The sequence below is a fragment of the Staurois parvus genome, unplaced genomic scaffold, assembly GCF_062004578.1.
Source record: "Staurois parvus isolate SC_StPar_1 unplaced genomic scaffold, SC_StPar_1.0 ptg000362l, whole genome shotgun sequence".
NCBI lineage: Eukaryota > Metazoa > Chordata > Amphibia > Anura > Ranidae > Staurois > Staurois parvus.
The window spans coordinates 7,772,222-7,793,808 of NW_028318158.1; the positions used below are offsets into that span (position 1 = coordinate 7,772,222).

The 21,587-nt window shown below is 41.1% G+C and overlaps 1 protein-coding gene across 1 annotated transcript in view; it reads left to right on the top strand.

Moving 5' to 3' along the window:
* DNAH14 (dynein axonemal heavy chain 14) overlaps positions 1-21,587 on the top strand; it is a 338,071-nt gene that overhangs the window by 156,857 nt on the left and 159,627 nt on the right. Inside the window, exons 36-43 of the mRNA XM_089684997.1 lie at positions 4,104-4,275; positions 7,613-7,702; positions 10,386-10,505; positions 11,528-11,707; positions 15,601-15,703; positions 17,322-17,539; positions 18,895-19,147; positions 20,608-20,722. Coding sequence (XP_089541123.1) covers positions 4,104-4,275; positions 7,613-7,702; positions 10,386-10,505; positions 11,528-11,707; positions 15,601-15,703; positions 17,322-17,539; positions 18,895-19,147; positions 20,608-20,722 — 1,251 coding nt within the window. The remainder of the gene's footprint in view (positions 1-4,103; positions 4,276-7,612; positions 7,703-10,385; positions 10,506-11,527; positions 11,708-15,600; positions 15,704-17,321; positions 17,540-18,894; positions 19,148-20,607; positions 20,723-21,587) is intronic.

Genomic DNA, 21,587 nt, shown 5'->3' on the forward strand with positions numbered 1-21,587 from the left:
AGAAGTTGAATGTATAATTGACTTCTGTCAAAGGGACATGTTGGAAAATGTTCCATAAATAAGTGCTGCAGCTGCTGATCTGTGTATGTGTGTGTATGTGTATATATATATATATATATATCAGAATACAAAGTACCGGTTGGAGGATTCCCACCTCGTTTGTATGACCCTACACTTCAGGGATTATTCATAATTCATTGACCTGCAGTGGACCACCTTCTGACATGCATTTGAGCTGCTTTAAATAGATTTTGTATTGCCATAAACCTGTATTGGCATTGTGATGTATGGGGGAATCAGATAGATTATAGGACACTGTTTTTTAGTAAGCTCAAAAGGCTCATCAGCAGCAAAAATAAATCCCTAGCCAGAAAAGAGAACTCAAATGCTTCAGGTCAATACAGTCCCATTCCCAGCCAAAAAACAACACACTCCCATCAATACTAATAAACTACACAAAGGTCTGGAAAGTGCCACAATGTAGAGACCATTGCACAAAGGTCATATTCTAGGCTAGCCCCACAATCTTTGGCCCAGCGGGGGTATTGCCTCTCCAGCTGTTACTGAGGATAAGCCTTTCCAGATAGCGGTTATGTAAGGAGTAGCTCAGTGGACGTTTCCAAGAAAACAATTATCATAGGTGGAGGATATTAAAGTAAAAAAAAAATGAAAAAAGGCTAGCAAAATAAATAAAACTATAGAGGAGACCTACTAGGATAATATAAAAAAATTGAGTAGCCTCCAGCATTGGATGGACTCCTCGGCTGTAACAGATAACCGCTTTCCTGCCAGGATCCCTTAAAAAATAATTAATGGTGATCAGCAGTTTTAATAGGCTAATCAGCTTGTGGCAGAGAGGGAAACTTCAAGGTCTGCACACCTGCTAATTCCATCAAAAGCACAAGTAGCAGAAAAAGGTTCCACTGAGGCTACTGCTTTGTGATCTAGGTTTTAGCAGTCAAACCAAAGCTTTTAGCTGATACTGCAATAAACCACAAATGTGCCAGCAAAGCGAAATATTAATATGTATGTGAGGGGAAACTGCTCCAGTTAAAAATAACCTTAAAATCCGGACAAATGAGGATCAGCTGAGACTAGAATATGGTCTGACATGATATGGGGGTGGCACTGCCTGAGCTGTCCCACATAGCTGTGTCTCTCCTGTGTTGTGGGGCAGAAGGGTCTCCTTTAGTGTATTTTCATATTTTTTCCTCTTAGATATCTTATAAATATTTTATTTTATAGTGAGGAAGATTAGCAGCTTAAAGGGAAACTATAGTATGTTTTTATTAAGCACATACTGTATAATGAGTTAGCATTGCAATTAAGGAATATTTGATGTCATTTTGATGTTTTTAATACTCGCGCTTTCTTTTTTTTAAAAAATCATGACTCAATATATTGTGATTTGGTGCTGACCTGTCCCTATCAGTTCATGTAAAGTGTGAATTTAAAGCTCTGCTCCAGTCTTTTACTTTCAGTCTTTCACAGTTGGACAGGTATCTACTGAAATTGCTTATATTGATTTTACTGATTTCTTGGCTGAAGGACATCCTGCATCATCTAGTTCTTTCCTCCCCAACCTGACTGTTCCTGGCCCGCCCCTTTCATTAACTGGATTCCAGTTCTTTCAATCACAGAGTCTCAGCATCACATGTTTTTGGTTCCCAGAGCAGACTGTGTGCCAATCCAGTCTGCCTGGAACACACACTCCTCCAGTCTGACATCCTCTCAACAAGACAATTTGATATTTGCATGACTACTCCGAAGAGCCATCCCACTGCAAGGAAATCAGGATTGAGGGCTCTTGAGAGAAGCACCAAAGCAGGGTGGGGTGATATTTCACAAAGACCCAGTAATGACACCACTGCAAATAAAGTCGGGATCTCTCCAGAGCTTGGACTGCCTCAGTGATGTCAGTCAACAGCAGACTTTAGCCCGCTGTCGATTGAATATGGGTCACAGGAGTGCAGAACTAAATGCACTCCTGTGACCCACAGGAGATATAGGACCAAAAGAGAGCTGGCCCTACTTTTCCTTTAAAAATGTAAAAGAGAAGTATGGGGTTTCCTTTTTTTTCCGCTCCGATGCTGCATCTGTCCCCCACCGCCTCTAATTGTGAGAACTCAGCGATCACATGACCACTGATTTCTGAGTTCTCACAGCCTCTCTGAGCAGAGAGAGGTGACTGTCAGTCACCGCTGTCTGCTCGTCCCCTCCCCCGTGCACTGCGCTGGGCTGTGGAGGGGGAGGAAGCGGATGGCTCAGGTTCTCAGCAGATTGCTGAGAGGCTGAGCCAGGTTCCGCTCCAGAATCTGGGGTGGATCCTGACTTTGCAGTGACATCAGTCGACAGTGGACTTCAAACTGCTGTCAGCTGAAGCTGGGTCATAGGAGTGTAGAACAAACTGCACTTCTGTGATCCACAGAAGTACAGCCAAAAGTTATTTGGCTGTACTTCTCCTTTAAGTTCTGAACTGGCAAATCTTTGGTACTTTCATTTCGTGTTGGAGCATGTCTGCTCCCTTCCACCTAGACCAGCCAAAAGAGTCCAGTGTGTGTAAGATGGCCTCAGCCGCCACTCTAGCCACACCCTCTGATGCATTTCACCCCGCCCACTGGTGGCTTAATCACAGAGTCACCCCTGTGATCAAACCCACCCCCAGTGGGCAGGCAAAACATCAGGGGGCATGGCTGGAGCGGCAGCTGAGGCAATCTTACACACACCAGACTCCTTGTGCTGGTCTGAGCGGCGTCCATCTCTCCACATAGATTTTACTGGAACCATTCACAGATGTTGCTCCCTCTTCCCATACTGGCAGGGCGATCTCCTCTTGTATTGTAGCTTGGAGCTGTGCCACAAACCTTCTGCATAGTCTCCTCCCTTCCATCTCACACACATTGCTATTGGTCAAGGAGGCAAGCCAATCATAATGATGGGCTAATAGGAATGTGGGGACAGAGTAACTTTAAAGCTACTCTGTCCCCACTTTCCTATTGGTCAAACACTATGCTGCCTCCTTGACCAACCGGAATATGAGGGAGATGAAAGGGAGCACACAAGCTCCAACACTAAAAGGAAATGCCAGAGCTTTACCAGTTCAGAATTTCTGACTTTTGGCCATATCGTAAACAAATGAAAGCAGAAATGTGCACCTCCAGCTGCCAGCGCTTTATACCCTAAGGCTAGATTCACACCTGCATGTTGCGATTGATGCATTTTTCCAGCACATTTTGCAGTGAGTTTTGCAGTTTTGAACATGCATTTTTGATACTTTTTTTGGGAAGTTTGTTGTTAGGGGGAGGTGGTTGTTGTCATGCAGGTGAAAAACACAATACCTGCATTTTTTATGCAGTTTCATTGAATTCTGTTGAACCAAAAAACACAAACTGCTGCGAGTAAAAAAGTCCCTGACCCTTTCCAAACAACGCACCAGCTAAAAACACACAGATGAACCATAGAAAAAACACTGTATTGTGTTTCTGCAAACTGGGAAATGTACTGGAAACCGCACAAGTGTGAACCTAGCCTTAAAGAGTCACTCCAACAACTGGTGAGATAATATGCACTCCTAATGATTTATTTGTGAACCACTAATCGCTTGAGCTCCCGCATCCATACACTTTTCATAGATCAGAACAGATTTTACAGCTCCGCCGTTGGCTTATTGGTTAGGTCATAACTTGTCATTGCTTATACTACTGAAGTAATACATACTGCATTTTGCTTTGTCCACTGTGTAGATAGATTACTGTGGACCCTCATTGTTTTGGGCCCTATAGCAGTCTACTGGTCAGCTATGTCTATAATTATACCAGTAGTAATATAGAGATATGCACTAGAGATGGATCCTCTGACTCTGTATAAGACAGTGGAGGCAAAATGAAAAATCAAGGATGTAGAAATGTGAAATTACACAAAAATAGCAAAACATTACCTTGCAATAACTCCAATGGTGTTCTTGAAAAAAATGCCCTATGGTTTCTGCCAAAATATAAGCAATTTATTTGCAGGGGCTGATGGAAGCATCAGGGTAGCATGCAGCCCCTGTGCACTCTGCAGGAGAACCGTTGGATTCAATTCTTCTTTTCCATCACAACCAGAGAGAAGAAATCTCGCCTGTCTGCTGACGATGAGGCCATAATTATTATTACCGCCCTAAAGGAAGCTAATCTGCCCAAATTTTTGGCTGAAGACGTTCCACTCTTTGAAAGCATCATGGATGACCTGTTTCCGGGTGTTGTTTTTGAAAAAGCAAATACCAAGAGATTAGAGGTAGTGGCTTGAACCATTCATTTGCAAATATCAAAACTCTTTCTCTTGCTCCTGTCATGCACAAATGCACATAAATGGTAAAAACACTTTTAAGGGTAACTCTACTTTCTTGAAAAAAAAAAATATAGTGAGTTAAAAAAAAAAATAATAATAATAAAGCATAAAATTGCTATACAAGCCATATTGTAATTTAATGTTATTAAACACTACCTTTCCTTTTCAAACTGCAGCCACTTTAATTTTCTAACAAGTCAATACAATATGGCTCCTGGAGGCATTCTGTACACAGTTGGTGTACAGAATGCCTCAAGAAATTTCAGTTCCTGCTTGTGTGAAGAACTCTGCATTAAGATACAAGTCAGGTTTTAGGCATCTTCTGCAACAAAAAGGCATTTTTGGTGAGATACCCCCAAGGGGACACTGCAGCTACAGACATTGCAGCTTTTCCCATCAGAGCACTCCAAGTGCGACCGCTGATTAAAATAATTGGTCACTCCGATTTAGAACCAGTATCCAAAAAACATAGTGGGATAAACAGTTTTTACTTCAGAGCAATAAGAGATAGCAATCTGTAACAAAACTTAAAATCCTTGCTATGTACATTGATCATCTAGAATGTTTTTTTTTTTTTCTGAACAAAAGTGGAATTAAAGCGTTACTAAACCCACAACAGTAAAATCAGTCTGTATATGCAGTAAAGCATGCTTGTTATACACCCTGTGGAACCTACGGGGTTCATCCTCTGCATTATATAAAAAAGCTGTTTGATCCTTTCTTCTCTGCCCCTCCTCTTATTGAAATAACCACCTGTTACAGACTGAACCCTGGTAATATGCACGTGCTCAGTTTGGTGTGTATTGCTAGAGAGGTTTTTTTTTTTCTTGGGAGGGTGCATGTGATCAGCACTTGATCATTCAGCACTGTCCAGACAGAGGTCAGAGGTTTCACTTCCTCCTAGAGCAGAAAGATAACTCCTCCTACAAGCTTTAACCCGTGCTCTGCTGAAGTCACAAGACTGCTCTAACTGCTGATGAGAAAAGATATTTAGCAGTTTATATGTTTGGGTTTAGTAACACTTTAATCTTTAAAGCCCAACTAAATTTCCAGTTAACGCTTTTGAATCCCCAGACCCTTTACCCCTTAATCACCTTTAAATCCCAGAGTGGTTTATTGGTTTTAGAGGTGTCTTGTTTCCATACCTTATACCTTGCAGCCTGCCATAACGTATTTTATATCATTTTTCAAACACAATAATTAGTGCACCCCAAGATATTAAGATAAATATATTAGCTTCGAAGTCTATTAATTAAAATTATATCATATAAGCTATTTTTATGTAACATAGCAAAATGGCAAAGATCAAAATGATTGTGTTTTACTTTAGGAAAGCTGTATTCCTCTGTTGACGCTAACTTGCAATGCACACAGGGAAAAAAATATTTTTGTGTAAATTGGTGCCATAACATTAAGATAAGACCAGGTGGGGTTGGCAAGGGCTCAAGTTAGCAAGACAATTACTTTTTCACTGATTCACAATCTCTAAAAATCAATGTGAGCATAATACATTAGAATTAGAATAAATGTGAATGTCATCCAACATCATTGTTGGGGCCTGGAAAGGTATCTAGATCTCTTCTATACAACTTTGCTGCAACAAATCACTACTAACAATGACCTACTGCTGACTGCAGTCAGCCAGCAGTAGATCACTATAGCAGGAGCTCCAATCGCACCTCACACAAATCACATGTTATTTGCCCAGGAATGCTGTGCGAATCATATGCGATATATCGCACAACATATATGTGAACCCAAACTTAAAGTTAATGTGCTAAAAAGATTATACCACTTAAACCTCTACACATGTTTAGGCACGATAGATCATTTTTAAAGCTGATCTGCTCCTCTCCTGAACGCACTGACCCTGGGGTTTTTTTTTTTTTGTGTCACTAAACTGTCCTGCCTATAAACTGCAAAAACCTATGTGTGCATGGACACAAGGGTTAAAGGCAGGGGAGTGACAGAAAAAAAACTCCTCACACCCCTAACAGCAGCAGAAAAAAACGACCGTTGGGCATGAGCCCTTTTCTCAGTGCAGCACATATTCTGTTTTCAATGCACTGGCGGCTGAAGAATCGTCAGCAGAAGACACCTACAGGAGTACCGGGTGCCTGATTGTTCCCACATACATCCACCATCTCCTGTGCTCAGGGGCTCCGATCAGAGGAAGATTGTTAATGGTGATAAAATATGTTCATCCAATACTGATCAAAGGTTGTGCAGCTCTGTCATGAAGCTGGGGAAGCTTGATATAAACTGTAGTGAAGAACAAAAGAAAGAGCGCACCAACCTTGCGCATTACCTCAGTAAACAGTAGATGAATTTATTAATAAAATATACTCACAAGAGTAGCAGTAAAATAGGCATATAATAACCATAGCCAACACAGGGTTACAGGTCACGTACAAGTTCCAATCCGAAGGGGAGAGAAACTCTTTTTCAAGCTAACGCATTTCGAACGGTGATCCCTTCTTCATCGGAGCTGGATAAATAGATAGGAATCATCAATTTGGGTTCAGTTCACATAGCAGGCATTCAGCCACTAAGTGTCAGTATTTCAGCCTGTAAAACACAGGCTGAAGTACTGACACTTAGTGGCTGAATGCCTCTTAGCTATGTGAACTTAACCCGAATTGATGATTCCTATCTATTTATCCAGCTCTGATGAAGAAGGGATCACCCTTCGAAACGCGTTCGCTTGAACAAGAGTTTATCTCCCTTTCGGATGGAACTTCACGTGACCTGTAACCCTGTGTTGGCTGTGGTTATTAAATGCCTATTTTACTGCTACTCTTGTGAGTATATTTTATTAATAAATTCATCTACTGTTTACTGAGGTAATGCGCAAGGTTGGTGCGCTCTCTCTTTTGTTCTTCACTACAGCCTGATTGTTCCCACCAGCCTATACATCACTACTGTTCAGGGATGTGTTCCTTTAAGAACAATATTTATAAAGCAAAGAACAATGTTTTTTTCTGGTATTGTTAGTCTTATTGTAAGATGTGCAAAAGAGCTTAATTTTGGCATTTATCTTACACATGAATCTGTTTTATTTATTCCACCTGTGAGGGACTCAGTGCATTTAAAACCTGATTTTGCAGCAATTATTTGTGTCTGATTGTTTAAGCAGTTTTGCCATTTTCCCTCTAATTGGTTCCCCTGCCTCATTAACAGACATTAGCTGAACCTGGCACAATGGGCTAAGCATTTATTAAAAGCATTTTCTGTGCATTTTCTGCAGCGTGAAGCACTGTGTGTTTTTTTTGTTTTGTTTTAGAAAGCGATATCTTTGGCAACAAATGAATTAGGCCTCCAGCCCTGGGGAAGCCAGACAGAGAAGGTCATCCAGTTCTATAATCAGATTCTGGTGAGTGCCTTGGCTTGGCGGTTATTTATCTCCTAGATTGTAAGCTCTAACGAGCAGGGCCCTCTGTTTCCTCTTGTACCACATTGGATTGTAACTGTAATGTCTACCTTCATTTTGTAAAGTGCTGCGCAAACTGTTGGTGCTAAATAAATCCTGTATAATAATAACGTAATATAGTAAAATGCAACACAACTTCAAGGATGATTCCATCCAAAAGTGATATTTCCATTATCGTTAGAATGTTTAAGTCAACTAACTGTTTCTTCTATAACTAGGGGATTCTATTGGTCAGATCTCTGTGCTGAGTTACTCAGGTCTGCACATCTGCTGTGCCTATTATGACGGGTTCCCACCATCACTGTTGGATTTTTTCATTTATTTTATATTACTAGCTAATGTGTGAGGAGTTACATCTACAGTGGGCATGCCACTCAGGTGTTAACGAACATCAGCTGTGGACTGACCACTGCGGAGTTTCTGCACATACATTGGGTACTGGCCACCCTAGGGTTAATGCTGATACTCTGGAGACTGGGGCCTACATCCATTCAAAGTGCAGAATTTATACAAGATCTCTCAGCTCTGAAAAGCAGGGGTAGGGGAGCTGAAGTTACATCGGCAAGTAGAGCTCTGAGAGCTGATTGGAGGGAAGGGAGTCATCCCTCTTCACTCAGCACACAGGAACAGAGCTGAGCCCTCCCCTGACACCGTTTTTCTCTTGGTGTCAGGAAAACTCTTCAGAAGTGACTCATGTTTATACCAGAGGAAAGAGACAGCAGACAGAAATAACATTTAGTACTCTGGATTGAGACAAACAAGCACTATATGGGGATATGCTTTGATCATATTTTGTGTCTGAGGTTTACAACCGCTTTAAATGTTTTGAAGGGAACAGGCTCAATTGGTAGTGGCAGCAGTGAACATTGCATAACACAAGGACACCCAGGAGCAGTCCTAGCAGGTCTGTCTTGCTGTCAGATCAGGAAAGCTTTGTACAGCAAGTCCATAGCATAAAAAAACAAAACATTTGTTCATGCGAGCCATTATGTCAGTTCCTGGCTAACTGGTGCTTCCTAATGAGTTCCCCAAAACAACCAGCAATTTAACTTTTTCTTCTATCAGCAGTCAGCCTTTTCACCCAGCAGCAGGCTCTCACATTGCAGAGAGAGCTATAATCCCACAAATATAAAGGCCTGTGCACAGCTCACTTACTAGTAACATCTGGCTAATAGATAAAACATGGACCTAGGGATAGAGGGATTTTCCAACCCAAAGCACTAAAAAACCTGTAGGCAGGTGCAGTCTGTACTCCCCAATGAAAGTGGCGCTCGACCAAAACGGCAGTGCAGAAGGGGAAGGAAGCCTTGAGGGACTTGGTTTCTCTTTCTTCCTCTGATGAGCGGGGAGATAGCTGTCAGATTGGACACTGCCATCTGCTGCCATGTTAGTTGAAGGCAGTCAACCCCTAAATTGGCACACATAGTGGGTAGCATAGGGATAGGATCCTGTCTGTTAGGGACAACACTTAGTGGAAAGGAAAGATTCCGGAGGAGTAGGGAAAGTGCAGGGACTACCCTATTTCCACTAGTAAGTCTACCATTTGGGTTGAGCCAGCCACGCCGCATTCCTGCTCCTCATTGCAAAAAGTGTCTGCATCATCTCAGGACACGCTACAATTCGTAAGTGGCTCTGGTCAGTTGCACCTATTCACCGGGCCTGGTTGTGTATTGTGTAAAGTCCATGGGATTCAGGGTCCAGCTTTTCAAAGCCTACAGGCTCCAGGACCCAGAACTGAACTTATAGAGAAAACAAACCTACTGTTTTTCAGATCTTAATATGTTAGATACAAATTCTGAAGCTCTTCACTATGTATAGCTGAGAAACCTATGTGGTACATATATACCATCCACAATCCTGCCAGCCAGTGCCTCACACTGTATATACAATACTTTTGTGAAAGATAGCTAATTATCTATGTGTTCTGAAGGGACCATCTCACTTTTGTCATGGATACTGGGTTGTGTGCTGAGTATGTGATATGGGAAAAAGACCAGTGTGTGAGCTAGGGGTGGAATCTCACTGGTGGGGCATGTTCTGTTCAGCTAAATTCAGCAATAGAGGCAGAATTACCCAGTGAGACAGCAGAAGTGTCACTTAGGCAGAAAGCAGAAGTGGTTGTAAAAGCTATTTTTTTAAAATATGAAAATAAAAAAGAGGTTATACTTACCGCTCTGTGTAAGGATATTGCGCAGAGCGTTCGTTACCTTTTCTTTGGTGATTCCCCCCCAGTACTCAGCTTCTCTTCCCCATAGCAAGCCATGCACTGTGAGGTGCGCTCCTTGAGCCTTGCTGTGTGTGTCCATAAACACACACAGCAAGGCTCAGCCATGCCCCACCACTCCCTCCTCACAGGATTTAACTGTCAGTATGTCTCCCGCTGTTCTCAGTGCAGCCTGTTGGAGCAGGAAAAGGGGAGAGAAGAGCTGCAGCTGGCGACAGCACTGGATCGATAGAGGACTCAGGTAAGTGTTTAAGGGCTGGAGGGGCTAGGACAGGTAGGGAAGCATTTTAACTTTCATGCAGGGAATGCATTAAGGTAAAAAAACTGTTTAGGTTTAGAACCACTTCAGTTTCAGTGTATATATCATAGATTACAGTGTGCATGCCATGTGTCTTTTTTCAGGTTCGTCATGGCGTAATGCTGGTGGGTCCCACCGGAGGAGGAAAGACAACTGTACGAAGAATTTTGGAAAAAGCATTGGTTCATTTATCATCAAGTTCAAAAGGAGGACCTACTCTAGCAGTAATTTCATTGTATATTTCTGGTTTCACTAAATATTTTATCATGCAGAGTGGAACTGCAACCTTTTCTGGCTTCAGAGAACTTTATTCCATTGCCACACCTTGACTCAGTATTCGCAGCATTTTTTTGCCATTGTCCACTTAATAAATCTTCTGAATGAAGCCTTGAGTGGTCATTATACTGGAATAGTTGGCAATGTTTGTTTAAAGTACATCTCCACACAAAACTTTTTATTTTAAGATTTGGACAGAGTGGGGAGGGATAGAACTTCTGTCCTGTCCGTTTTTTTTTTTGTTTTGTTTTTTTGGTATGGGTGTTTACACCCATGAAATCTGATTCAGCCAACTGCACTGTGTTTTGAAACCATTTTCTGAGTGTCGTTAACATAGACACAAGCATCGGTTCGCATGAACAGAGTGGGATTGGGATTCGGAGTGGAAAACTCACAGGTATCGCTGCGAATCGTGCATTGCATCAGTTTGAACCGGCACTAATGCCATTTTGTAATACATACAGTGTACCTGAATGTGACTTGGTTTCAGCCTATTATAATCCATGTACAACAGAGCTTAGACTAGGGAGAGAAAAGCAGCAAAAGGAGCAAACCAGTTGTGCTTGCTTCAGTGCAAGGAACATGCTGATAGGAGGAGAGATAGGACTCTCATAGAGAGAAAATTATCAGTTTGCAGATTCTTCCTTCCCTGCCAAGTCCAGTCACAGGCTAGTGAAGAGTTACAGACCTGCAGCAAAGAAAAATCAGGTCTCCCCCCCACCCCACCCCCATCACCAGACAGGGCCGTGCTGCCTGTCAGAGCTGTGTAAGTATCAGGACTGGATGGACAGAAATACAAATTCTTTGGAAAGTAATTTATAGATATTTATACATATTATGCATATTTATACTTTATACAGCATACATTTCATTGGTGTATTAACTGTTCGCCTGAAGTCCAGCTTTAAAGTATACTTCCTGTGTACTAACACAATTGTATATTTTCTGTACCTTTAAAAATATTGTGAAGAAGGGAAAGGTGGACACTTTCATCATCAACCCCAAATGTGTGACCCTTGGAGAACTCTATGGAGAAATCAACCCCAATACCATGGACTGGTCAGACGGTCTCCTGGCTCATGCTGTACGCACCTTTACACAGCAGTCATCTAAAGAGGAAAGGGCTAATGCTGCTAATTCTCCTTATCATGTAAGTAAGATAGTGTCACCCTCTAATCTTTACCAATCAATATAAAGTTACTTCTCTTCTAAAGGTTGCACAGTGGTTTAGCATTACCCCTTTGAAGTGATATTATTTAAAGAATAGGTTTTATTGTTTATACATGCAAAATGCTTAGGGGGGAAGCAGACTTTCCCATCGAGGGTTACATCATTACATTTAAAGTAAAAGCATTACCATGAGGGAGGCATACAAAGAGCAGTGTACTTAAAGAATTTGCTAAAATGACAACGTGAGTCAAATAACCAGAATTCTACATATGGTTGGGGCACACCGCTCCCCCCACTGCGCCCAGATAGTAGAGTGTGCATCACATGAAGAGGCAGCTATAGAGGGCAGGAAGGGAGGGGAGGTGAAGCTCCAGCAGAGCGAGAGACCCACAGCATCCAAATGAGACTAGAAATTAGAGGAAGGATTTGAAACAAATTGAAACAAAAAAAATTGAACATTCAATACAAGTGCTCCATGTTTCAACAAAGTTATGAGCTTCAACATATCCTTTTTGTGAAAAACCATCTAAATCTCACATACAACCCTAGAATGAATTCCACAAATACTTAATTCATATATAAATAAATATAACTAAAAAAAAAATAAAATAATATAAAAATACAAATACATAATTTGTGTCCAAAAATTAATTTTCAATAGTGTCCCAAAACTCCAAATCAAATTGTGTCCAATGTCCAAGTCCCAAACTTTCACTTTAATCCTCAATATTCATTCTAGGGTTGTATGTGGGATTTAGATGGTTTTTCACAAAAAGGATACGTTGGATTGTGTACTTTCTAGTGAGAAAGTGTGACTTTTTGGTGGGAATTGAAAGAATTTATTGATTGATAAAGTTATGAGCTTGGTCATGCAAGTTGGTCCTTATCCTCTCTATGATTGAGGTCATCATCCCACTCCCTGATCAGTGGAGTAGGGAATCCACACCCTACCTGCCGGAAAGAGAAAATATAACCTTGAAGTAGGTCTTTAGTGGGATGCTCCACAGATCACTTAAAACTGAACTTATATTTTGCCTTCCCTGGCTCATTCCTTCCTGCTCAATATTCTGAAAAGGTAAAAAAGGTCACATACTTTATTTTAGATACGTTGGTGTCATCACTGGGTATTTGTGCTTCTCTATGTAATGCAGGCAGGTCGTGGCTGGTGGGAGAGGCTGGGAGGGTGCTGTACTTAGCATACTGAAAATTTCAAAGCACCCTGCCTCTGAACTTCTCACAAGAGCCCTCCGTCCATATGCAAGCAGTGGGCTGGCTCTTGGTAAGACTTGTGCAAATACGGAAATGTCTTCATGGGTGGATGTCAGTCTGGAGGAGTGGGTGTTGCTTGGCAGGCTGCATATGCATGCATACCCCCTAGGTAATGCCCACATGTGATGCTGAGTCTTCCTGATTATATAAGTGAAATTCAATGAATGAGGCAGGCCAGCGACAGTAACACCTATTTTACATTTTGGGGGAAGGGGTAAAAACAGGCAGTTGAGTCGTGTTTTTCCATGGATTGTGGGTTCTTTTGACCTGGAAGTGCATTATACATTACATTGCCACTGGCACAGAATTGTTTCAGAAGGGCTGTTGTGGAGGCACACAGGAGACTTTTCATACATGTGCCAGTCTCTCAGTCGGCATGGACACAATGGGGTTTATTTACTAAAGCTGGAGAGTGCAAAATCAGGCTCATTTCTGCATAGCAACCAATCAGCTTCTAACCTCAGCTTGTTCAATTAAGATTTGGCAAAAGACCTGAAAGCTGACTGGTTTCTATGCAGAAGTGAGCCTAATTTTGCACTTTTTTGCTTTAGTAAATAAACCCCAATTAGTCTGTCCCATTGGTCTGTCCAATTGGGGAAATTTCTGTTTATGTCCTGCTGTGCCGTGCCCAACAGGAAGTGAGAGGCAATCTTTCCAAGGTGAGGGAGAATCTCCTGTTATACAGTTACTACTAGAATAAGTGTCCATGTTGAAAGATTCCCCATTACGTTTTGTCCTAATGACGATGGTTACTAGAACAAAAAGAGAGAGTAAATCTTCCCAATACATACATAGACATTATCTTTCTCCACTCTAAACAATACTTAAACAGAAGTTTTGGCTTAAGATACACTTAGGCCAAACCTTAAGCCAAAAGACTTGTCCTCACAGTTGTCCACAGGCCTGTCTCTGTATTGACCCTGGGTGTAGAACAGGAAGGGCTTTTTTTCAGCAGGAACGCAGGGTAACACAGTTCCGGCACCTCCATCACTGACTATATGTAATGGCAAGGGGTGCTGGGGTGTGCTGGAGAGTCTGTTGTTGCTGTCTGCTGGGGAATCTGTTGTTGTTTGGGGGAGGGTTATTGTTGCTGGTGGGGGATAATTTGTTGCTGGGAGGGATCTACTGTTGAAGGGGTCTATTTTTCCTGGCTGCTGGAGGGTCTATTATTGCTGGTTGCTGGGGGGGAGCGGTATTTTGTTGCAAAGCAACTATTGATCCCGGAGAGGTCTGCAGGGGATCTATTTTACTGCATTTTTTGTTATCATTAACCAATGCTCTGTGTGCTCAGCTGCTGCCAGTCTGCCTATAGCTTCCTCTGTATCCAGGGAACTTTAGAAGTTTCTGGATGATAGTTGTGAAGTAATGCAGATGGCAGCATGAATATTGAGTCAGCCTATCCCAGAGAGAGGGGCGCTAAGGCATTCTGGATAACTGTATATATTCAGTGAGAACACGGGGCTTTCCTGTCCAGGACTGGTCCAGCCTGTGAGAGGGCACACTGCTCTCCCAGGTATCTACTGAGGGCAGGTTCTGCTATGCCGACTGAGGGGCTGTCTATTGAAGATCTTGTCTAGTATCATGAAGGAAGGCATTCATCTACTCTCGGGCCTTGTGAGTACAGACATCCTTAAATGATCTTAGAAACTGTGTGCTGTTTAACCCCTCTGGTGCTAGGAAGTCAGTCTGCGGTTACGAAGAGCTTTGTCCACCTGGCCTACTTTTAAAAGGAGACTGCCCTGGGGCTCTAAAGAGGTTACTGCTACTACTATTACTTTTTTACTACTGCCTGAAAGCTGAAGTCCACTGTTTGATTCAAGCACAGACTCTGACATAGCTTGCCCTAAAGACTAGATAAAGTCCTCAAGTATACATAGTTCATATTTTAGGAGTATCCCACTCATCTTTCTCATCCCTATCCAGGTTCTCCAAAAATAAAAACAACAAAAACAACACTCCTAGACTGGTTATTGCAGAAATATGTGAATTAGTCTTTGTGCCTGGCTGCAGGGCAAAGTATTTGGGGAAGACCTGGACAGTACTTCTGTGGCTCCTACGGGAGTAGCGCTACATTCCTGTGCATTGAACTAAAATCTCATTTAATTATATCAGCTTTCTGAGTTCTTTTTTAAAACTACAGAACATGTAATGGAGATGAGCAGGGTTTTTGTAGCACCAACTCACTTTGTCGTAGTGTAATAAAGCTTCTACTCCATAGATACAGTAAAGTAAATGTTGTCACTGTAGTGTTACTGCTAGGATCACCATGTGAAAAAAAAACCTAAAAAAAGAAAATTAATCCTTCACATACAAGGTCTGGTAAGCTGCAATGCAATTTTATTGTTGGATTTAGACAAGCTTTCAGTTCTCACTGAGCCTACTGTTAGTGGACAAAAGAAATCCAATAGAGAAGTAAATTTGGTTGTATTCTTCCCTTCTCTTTTTCAATTCCCCTTCAGTGGAGACAAAGAAAACAGAGACCGTAGGCAGACACTTTCCTTTCCTCCTATTTCATTACAGCAATTAATTCAGCATTTGTGCATTATTATTTGTGAAAAGGAAATAAATAAAACTTGATCATCCCTAATGCTTGTTACTTTATAGCACAATGATGGAGACAAAGAGACAAACTTACACGAGGTGTCCACATTTGTGAATATGAACACAGCTGAAGATCATCATGATAATGCAACACTGCAGTCTTTAGGTGAGCACACTATTAGTCCTCATGCACACTTGACGTTTTTACAGCTGCTGATTTTGGCTTTTGACATTTTTTTTCTACAGCTAGTAACCCCCCCCCCCAGCATATTATCCTATGTGTCCATGCACACATACACTGTATTGAGCATTCTTTGGCTGGAAAAAAAACCCAGGACTAGTGGGTTTGTAGAGGAGTTTTTTAGCTGTAAAAACGCTCTAACACGGAAAAAAGCGGCAACACGCGGTAAAATGCCGCAAACCGGCTTTTTGGACTTTTTTTTACTGAAAAATATCTCGTTTTGGTAAAAAAAAAGCTAAAAAAACTCAAATTCTGGAAAACGCGCTAAACGCCAATGCAAAAACGCTAAAAAAAGCTGAAAAACTCATGTTTTTAACGTGACTTTACACAGCTAATGTTACCAGCATTATCAAAATGTCCAGTGTGCATGAGGACTTAGGAACCATTTCACATTCTTGCATATGCATTTTATGCATTTAATTATGCTTGTTTTTGTGCACTTTATATGTGCTTTTTCATATTTATTGCGTAGTAGGAGAAACAATAGAAATAGAGATTTTCCAGGGTGCATTGCAAATGTATAAAACCGTCATTTATTTTTATGGCCAGTTTGATGCACATAAATGCTCACAATGCAACAATCTCTAGATTTTAAAAGCGGCATAAGCTGTTGTGGACAGATGTGAGCTAGCCACATAGGAATAATTGTTTTTTTTTAAATATGCGTTAAAGCATGTGTTTTTACTAAAAAGACAAGGAGAACTATTGTTTTAAGGGCCCAGTCATACCTACACACAGCAAATGTACACTGCAAAGGCACCCTGGTTAGCCTTTGTTTTAAATGGAGCAAGTTTATACAGTATATGTTCAAAGCACTGATGTGCATTGTCCATTTTTTGACACTCCTAGATCTAAGGGAAGTTTAGAGCAGGAGTTTGTAACATTGTATAGGAAACTCCCAGTGGATTGCCAAATATGTCCCCATACCTTCTTCCTGAGACTGTCCGAATCACCATCAATCACCACCATTACCAGTCTTATGAGGTGCCAGTCTGACTTCAAAAGCTTGATTGTACTTTACATATAGATAGCTAGAAATAGAACAGCTGAAAAAATTATGACATTTTTATTATACTGTATTCATGTATATAAAAACGTCAAATCTCAAATATGAAAGAACTAGCTACAACTAATGATATTTTTGCGGTTGTTTTTCTACATTTAGAAGGTGGGATCAAGCTGGCAATGTTACTAGTATGTCATTTGATCAATATCTCCACTTTGATTATTGGTTCAGTAATGCAGGCAGCCCTGTTTCTAATCTTTTTTTTTTTTTTTAATTTAAATCCTATACCCTCATAATTTGGTTCAGAATACAACTAAGGGGTATGAATACATCGATAAGAATCCCTGGTTTAGAGTTAAAGCCAGTTATAATTGTTGAGCCATATCCCCAATGCTTGGAGTAATCTGATGTTTATGCAGTCAGTTGCATGCATACATACTGTACATTTTATTTTGCATATCTTCATACTAAGTTATATGCATATACCTAGCACCAAATCATGTAGCATAATCAAGCACATCCTTGCTGTCTTTTCAGGAGACACAGCTCCAGATTGGTACTGGATAATCCTCGATGGCCCAGTAGACACAGTGTGGGTGGAAAACCTAAATACTGTTCTGGATGACACAAGGACTCTCTGCTTGGCCAACAGTGAAAGGATTCGTCTTCCTAAGGGGATGAGAATGATATTCGAGGTGGATAGCTTGTCACAGGCCAGTCCTGCTACAGTGAGCCGTTGTGCCATGGTGTATATGGTAAGCGCTTCTAGTGATATACTGGCACCTTAGAGGTTAGCATTGTTGTCAGGTGACCTGCATGACGTTTATATGTCCTGTTTGAATTTTTGTGGGTTTTCTTGCACAATGCATTGCCAAAACAATAAGGGTCATTTGGTGTCTCTCTGGGACAGGGCTTCCCAAACTTTAGTTAGTTGCATCCCTCCATAACATAAATCCTTGCAATGTTTGTCAGTCTACAAATTGTGGAAATATAATTGACAGAAACATGTAAAGCTGCATTGTGGTTTAATGTTAGTGGCCCAAAACCACTCAAAACTCAAGCATGCTTGGGTACTGTTGAATGCAAATACTGGAGTTATGTACATATGGATCCTTAAACAATACATATTCTTTTTAAAGCATATCATATTCTAACAGATTTTTGAACAAGCATTTGTGTGAACACTTGTTATTTGTTGATAAGTTGATGACTGTCACTTACAACTCTACTTCCTCCTCTCCTACTCCTCCTACTGTCGGGGTCCCCCAAGGTTCTGTCCTTGGGCCTCCTATTCTCGATCTACACTTCTTCCTTGGGTCAGCTTCCACTGGTGTCCAATACCATTTCTATGCTTATGACACACAAATCTATCTCTCTACTCCTCAGCTCACCCCAACAGTTTCCTCACGTATCACTGATTTACTAACATACATATCAGACTGGATGTCACACCACTTCTTAAAACTCAATCTATCCAAAACTGAGTTCATAATATTTCCTCCCCCATGTGCCTTTTCCCCTAAATTTCTTGGTCAGGATCAAGAGCACCACTATCAATCCATCCCCACATGCCAGGGTGCTAGGGGTAACCCTGGATTCTGAACTATCCTTTCATGTCCACATCCAATCCCTGTCCAAATCATGCTGCCTCAACCTCCGCAACGTCTCCAGAATACGTCCATTTTCAACCAATGATACCACAAAGCTCCTTATTCACTCCCTGGTTATCTCTCGCCTCGACTACTGCAACTCCCTCCTCATTGGCTTACCTTTACATAGGCTATCCTCCCTCCAATCCATCATGAATACTGCTGCCAGGCTCATCCACCTTACCAACCGTTCAGTGTCTCCTCTCTGCCAATCCCTCCACTGGCTTCCACTCTCCCAACGAATAAAACTCAAAATACTAACAACAACTTACAAAGCCATCCACAACTCTTCCCCCAGCTACATCACCAACCTGATCTCAAGATATCAACCAAGCCACTCTCTTCGATCCTCCCAAGACCTTCTGCTCTCTAGTTCCCGTGTCACATCCTCTTTTTGCAAATGTTGAAAAATACTTCTGTTTATTAGTATAAGAATGTGAATGCAGCATCTTCTTTTGTAGGATCCAGTGGATCTGGGATGGGAACCCTTTGTTCGGACCTGGGTGACTCGGATATCCAATAAACTCCCAGCCAAGGGAGTGCAGTATCTTAACGCATTGTTCAGTCTCAGTGTGGATGAGGGCATAAAATTCATCCGCAGGCACAGGAGCAGCTTACCTTTCCCTGTCCAAGACACAGTCCTTGTCATGAATTTGTGCAAAATCCTGGATGCTTTTATTGATTTCATGAGCAGGAATGGAGGTTTCGGACAAAGTAGGTTCTGATTTTTTTTTTATATTGGGTCCTGGTAGATTCAATTTTTATACCATAAAAGCAAAACATGCTTTGATAATGCAAGCTCAAAGCATAATATACAGCAGTCTGAATTGATCAGTACTACAACAAGACCTTACTCTGGGAATTAACATTAATATAATCAAGCAAAACTTCACATTTATTACTAATGTTAGAATACAGTTCATCTCAAAAAGCTACTCATGTGATCTAACCATGCCTCATGCAGAGAGTAACAAAAATAGATCAATAAGAAGTCTCTAAATATACTGCATCCATCTCTGAACACTTACTGTTATATTAATCTGTCACCTAGGACTACATAAAAAAATCCATCAATACACAATATGATAGTCTTTGGTGAGTCTGTATTTAGATCTCCAATATATTTCTATTTGTTGATTGACTACTTCAACTGCTCACTAAAAAATACAACTTTCCCTGTGCTCTCTAATAACAAAAAAAGTTCTAGTGCTATTCAAAGTACCCAACATTCGATATGTTTCACCTTACTGGCTTTGTCAGGGCTGAAATAGTGCAACATACAGTATATGAAGAGTGTAACAAAAAGCCACATGTATAATGGTGCCTGTTCAAAAACACTCTCTCCATTTATAATGGCACTTATTCCAGTGCAATGATGTCATCACTACATGTACACAACGTCATCATGCTACGTATGCACGCCACACATTAACACTGATGTCCCGCAATCAGTGTGTACTTCTTATCATTGTCATCAGTTATCTACTATTCCTGATAGATCCTGTGCCTAAACATCCATGTTCAAATTAATGTTGCCATCATATTTAAGGGCATACTTATTCTAATTGTATCCCATAATCCTCAATATTTGCCCTTTGTGCATAATTAACATTGAATTAGTAGTTACAGAGAAATCCTGCTTGTAACCTGGTTTTGTATGCATTGGCAAAATTACAAATACAGTATGTAAATATATGTTGTTTTATGAGCAGGATTAGACGGCAAAGGACCCACTATTAGTGGTGACCTAAATATACTCATGATCAGGGGTGGACTGACCATTTGGAAACTCGAGCACCGCCCGAGGGCCCGGGGTCAGTAAGGGGCCCCATGAGAGGCCCCTGGTACCTTTTTCATAGGCTTTTTTGAGTTGGGGCAAGGACACAGGGGCCCCATGATCCCCTATTGCCCGGGGGCCCCATGATTTGTCAGTCCGCCCCTGCTCATGATTTATAAAGTAGTAATTTGATTGAGAAAATATTGAGGATACAGAACAAGATATGGTCAGTAATGCAGAAAAGAGTAATCTACAGTTAACACAAGTGTTAATCTTTTATATTCTGCTTGTTTTTGGGCACAGCTTCCACAGTACAGATTCTCTTTAAAATTACACTGAAAATACTATTCTTTGGTGAAGAGCCCAATATTTGAACACTGATATTTTTCCTTTACAGCAATAGATGAATTGAAGGAGAAACTCAGCTCTTTACCAAACACTCGTGAAATGCACTCTTCTGCCAACATTAGAACATCATACTCATCAAGCCTGAGTGAAGGCCTACGAAAAAGGTTAGAAAACAATGAAGATCTATAGTAGAAGTACACTTACTACATGTTTGATCTAAAGTTAAAAGGTCAGCTTTTTTGCTGCCTGTGTCCCCACTGGTAACACCCATTGTCTCTATTTGTTATGGTGACTGTTCGTTTGGACAAAAAATAAGCACTTGAGATTCAGGGGATTTCAGTAACCTGTACAAGGTGTGGCAGCACACGTGCAGGAAAAGTCAAATTTGTTTTGTTAGTTTTAGAGTATGGGAAGGTTGGAAATCCTGTCTGTTTTTTAATTGGTGAAAATTAGAAGAAAGTTGTGGGGGCTGGATCTCGTAAATTGGCTCTACATTGTTAGATATTTCACAGACTTCACTGCCGGTGCACAAAATTTTGTTGAAGGAGCTGGGACGAAAACTTAATTAACTGCTTGTCCTTGCCACTGAAACAGAAAGTGATAGGAAATCCAAAATTATAGGGTTGTCAATGGATTAGGAATAGAGGACATTGGGGATATCAGTTTTGGTGACGACTGTCTAAGAGGGAATTTCTGTCACCTTGGAAAGATTTTCTATCCCTTCCTGTTTTGTCTCTCAAACAAGACGTTAAGGGAAATCTGTTCAATGGGACATAGAGGAAAATAAATCCTGAATGGGTACCAACTTTTCCATACTTGTAACCAGTAGTGCCCGTTGTCTCCCTGAATCTGATCTTTTTCCTCATTACTGATTTACCATGCCATGTCTTGCACTATGGGGGGTTTTACTAAAATTGAAGAGTGCCAAATCGAGTGCAGCTCTGCATAGAAACCAATCAGCTTTCAGATTTTATTGCCACAGCTTAATCATACAAGCTGAAGTTATAAACTTATTGGCTACCATGTACA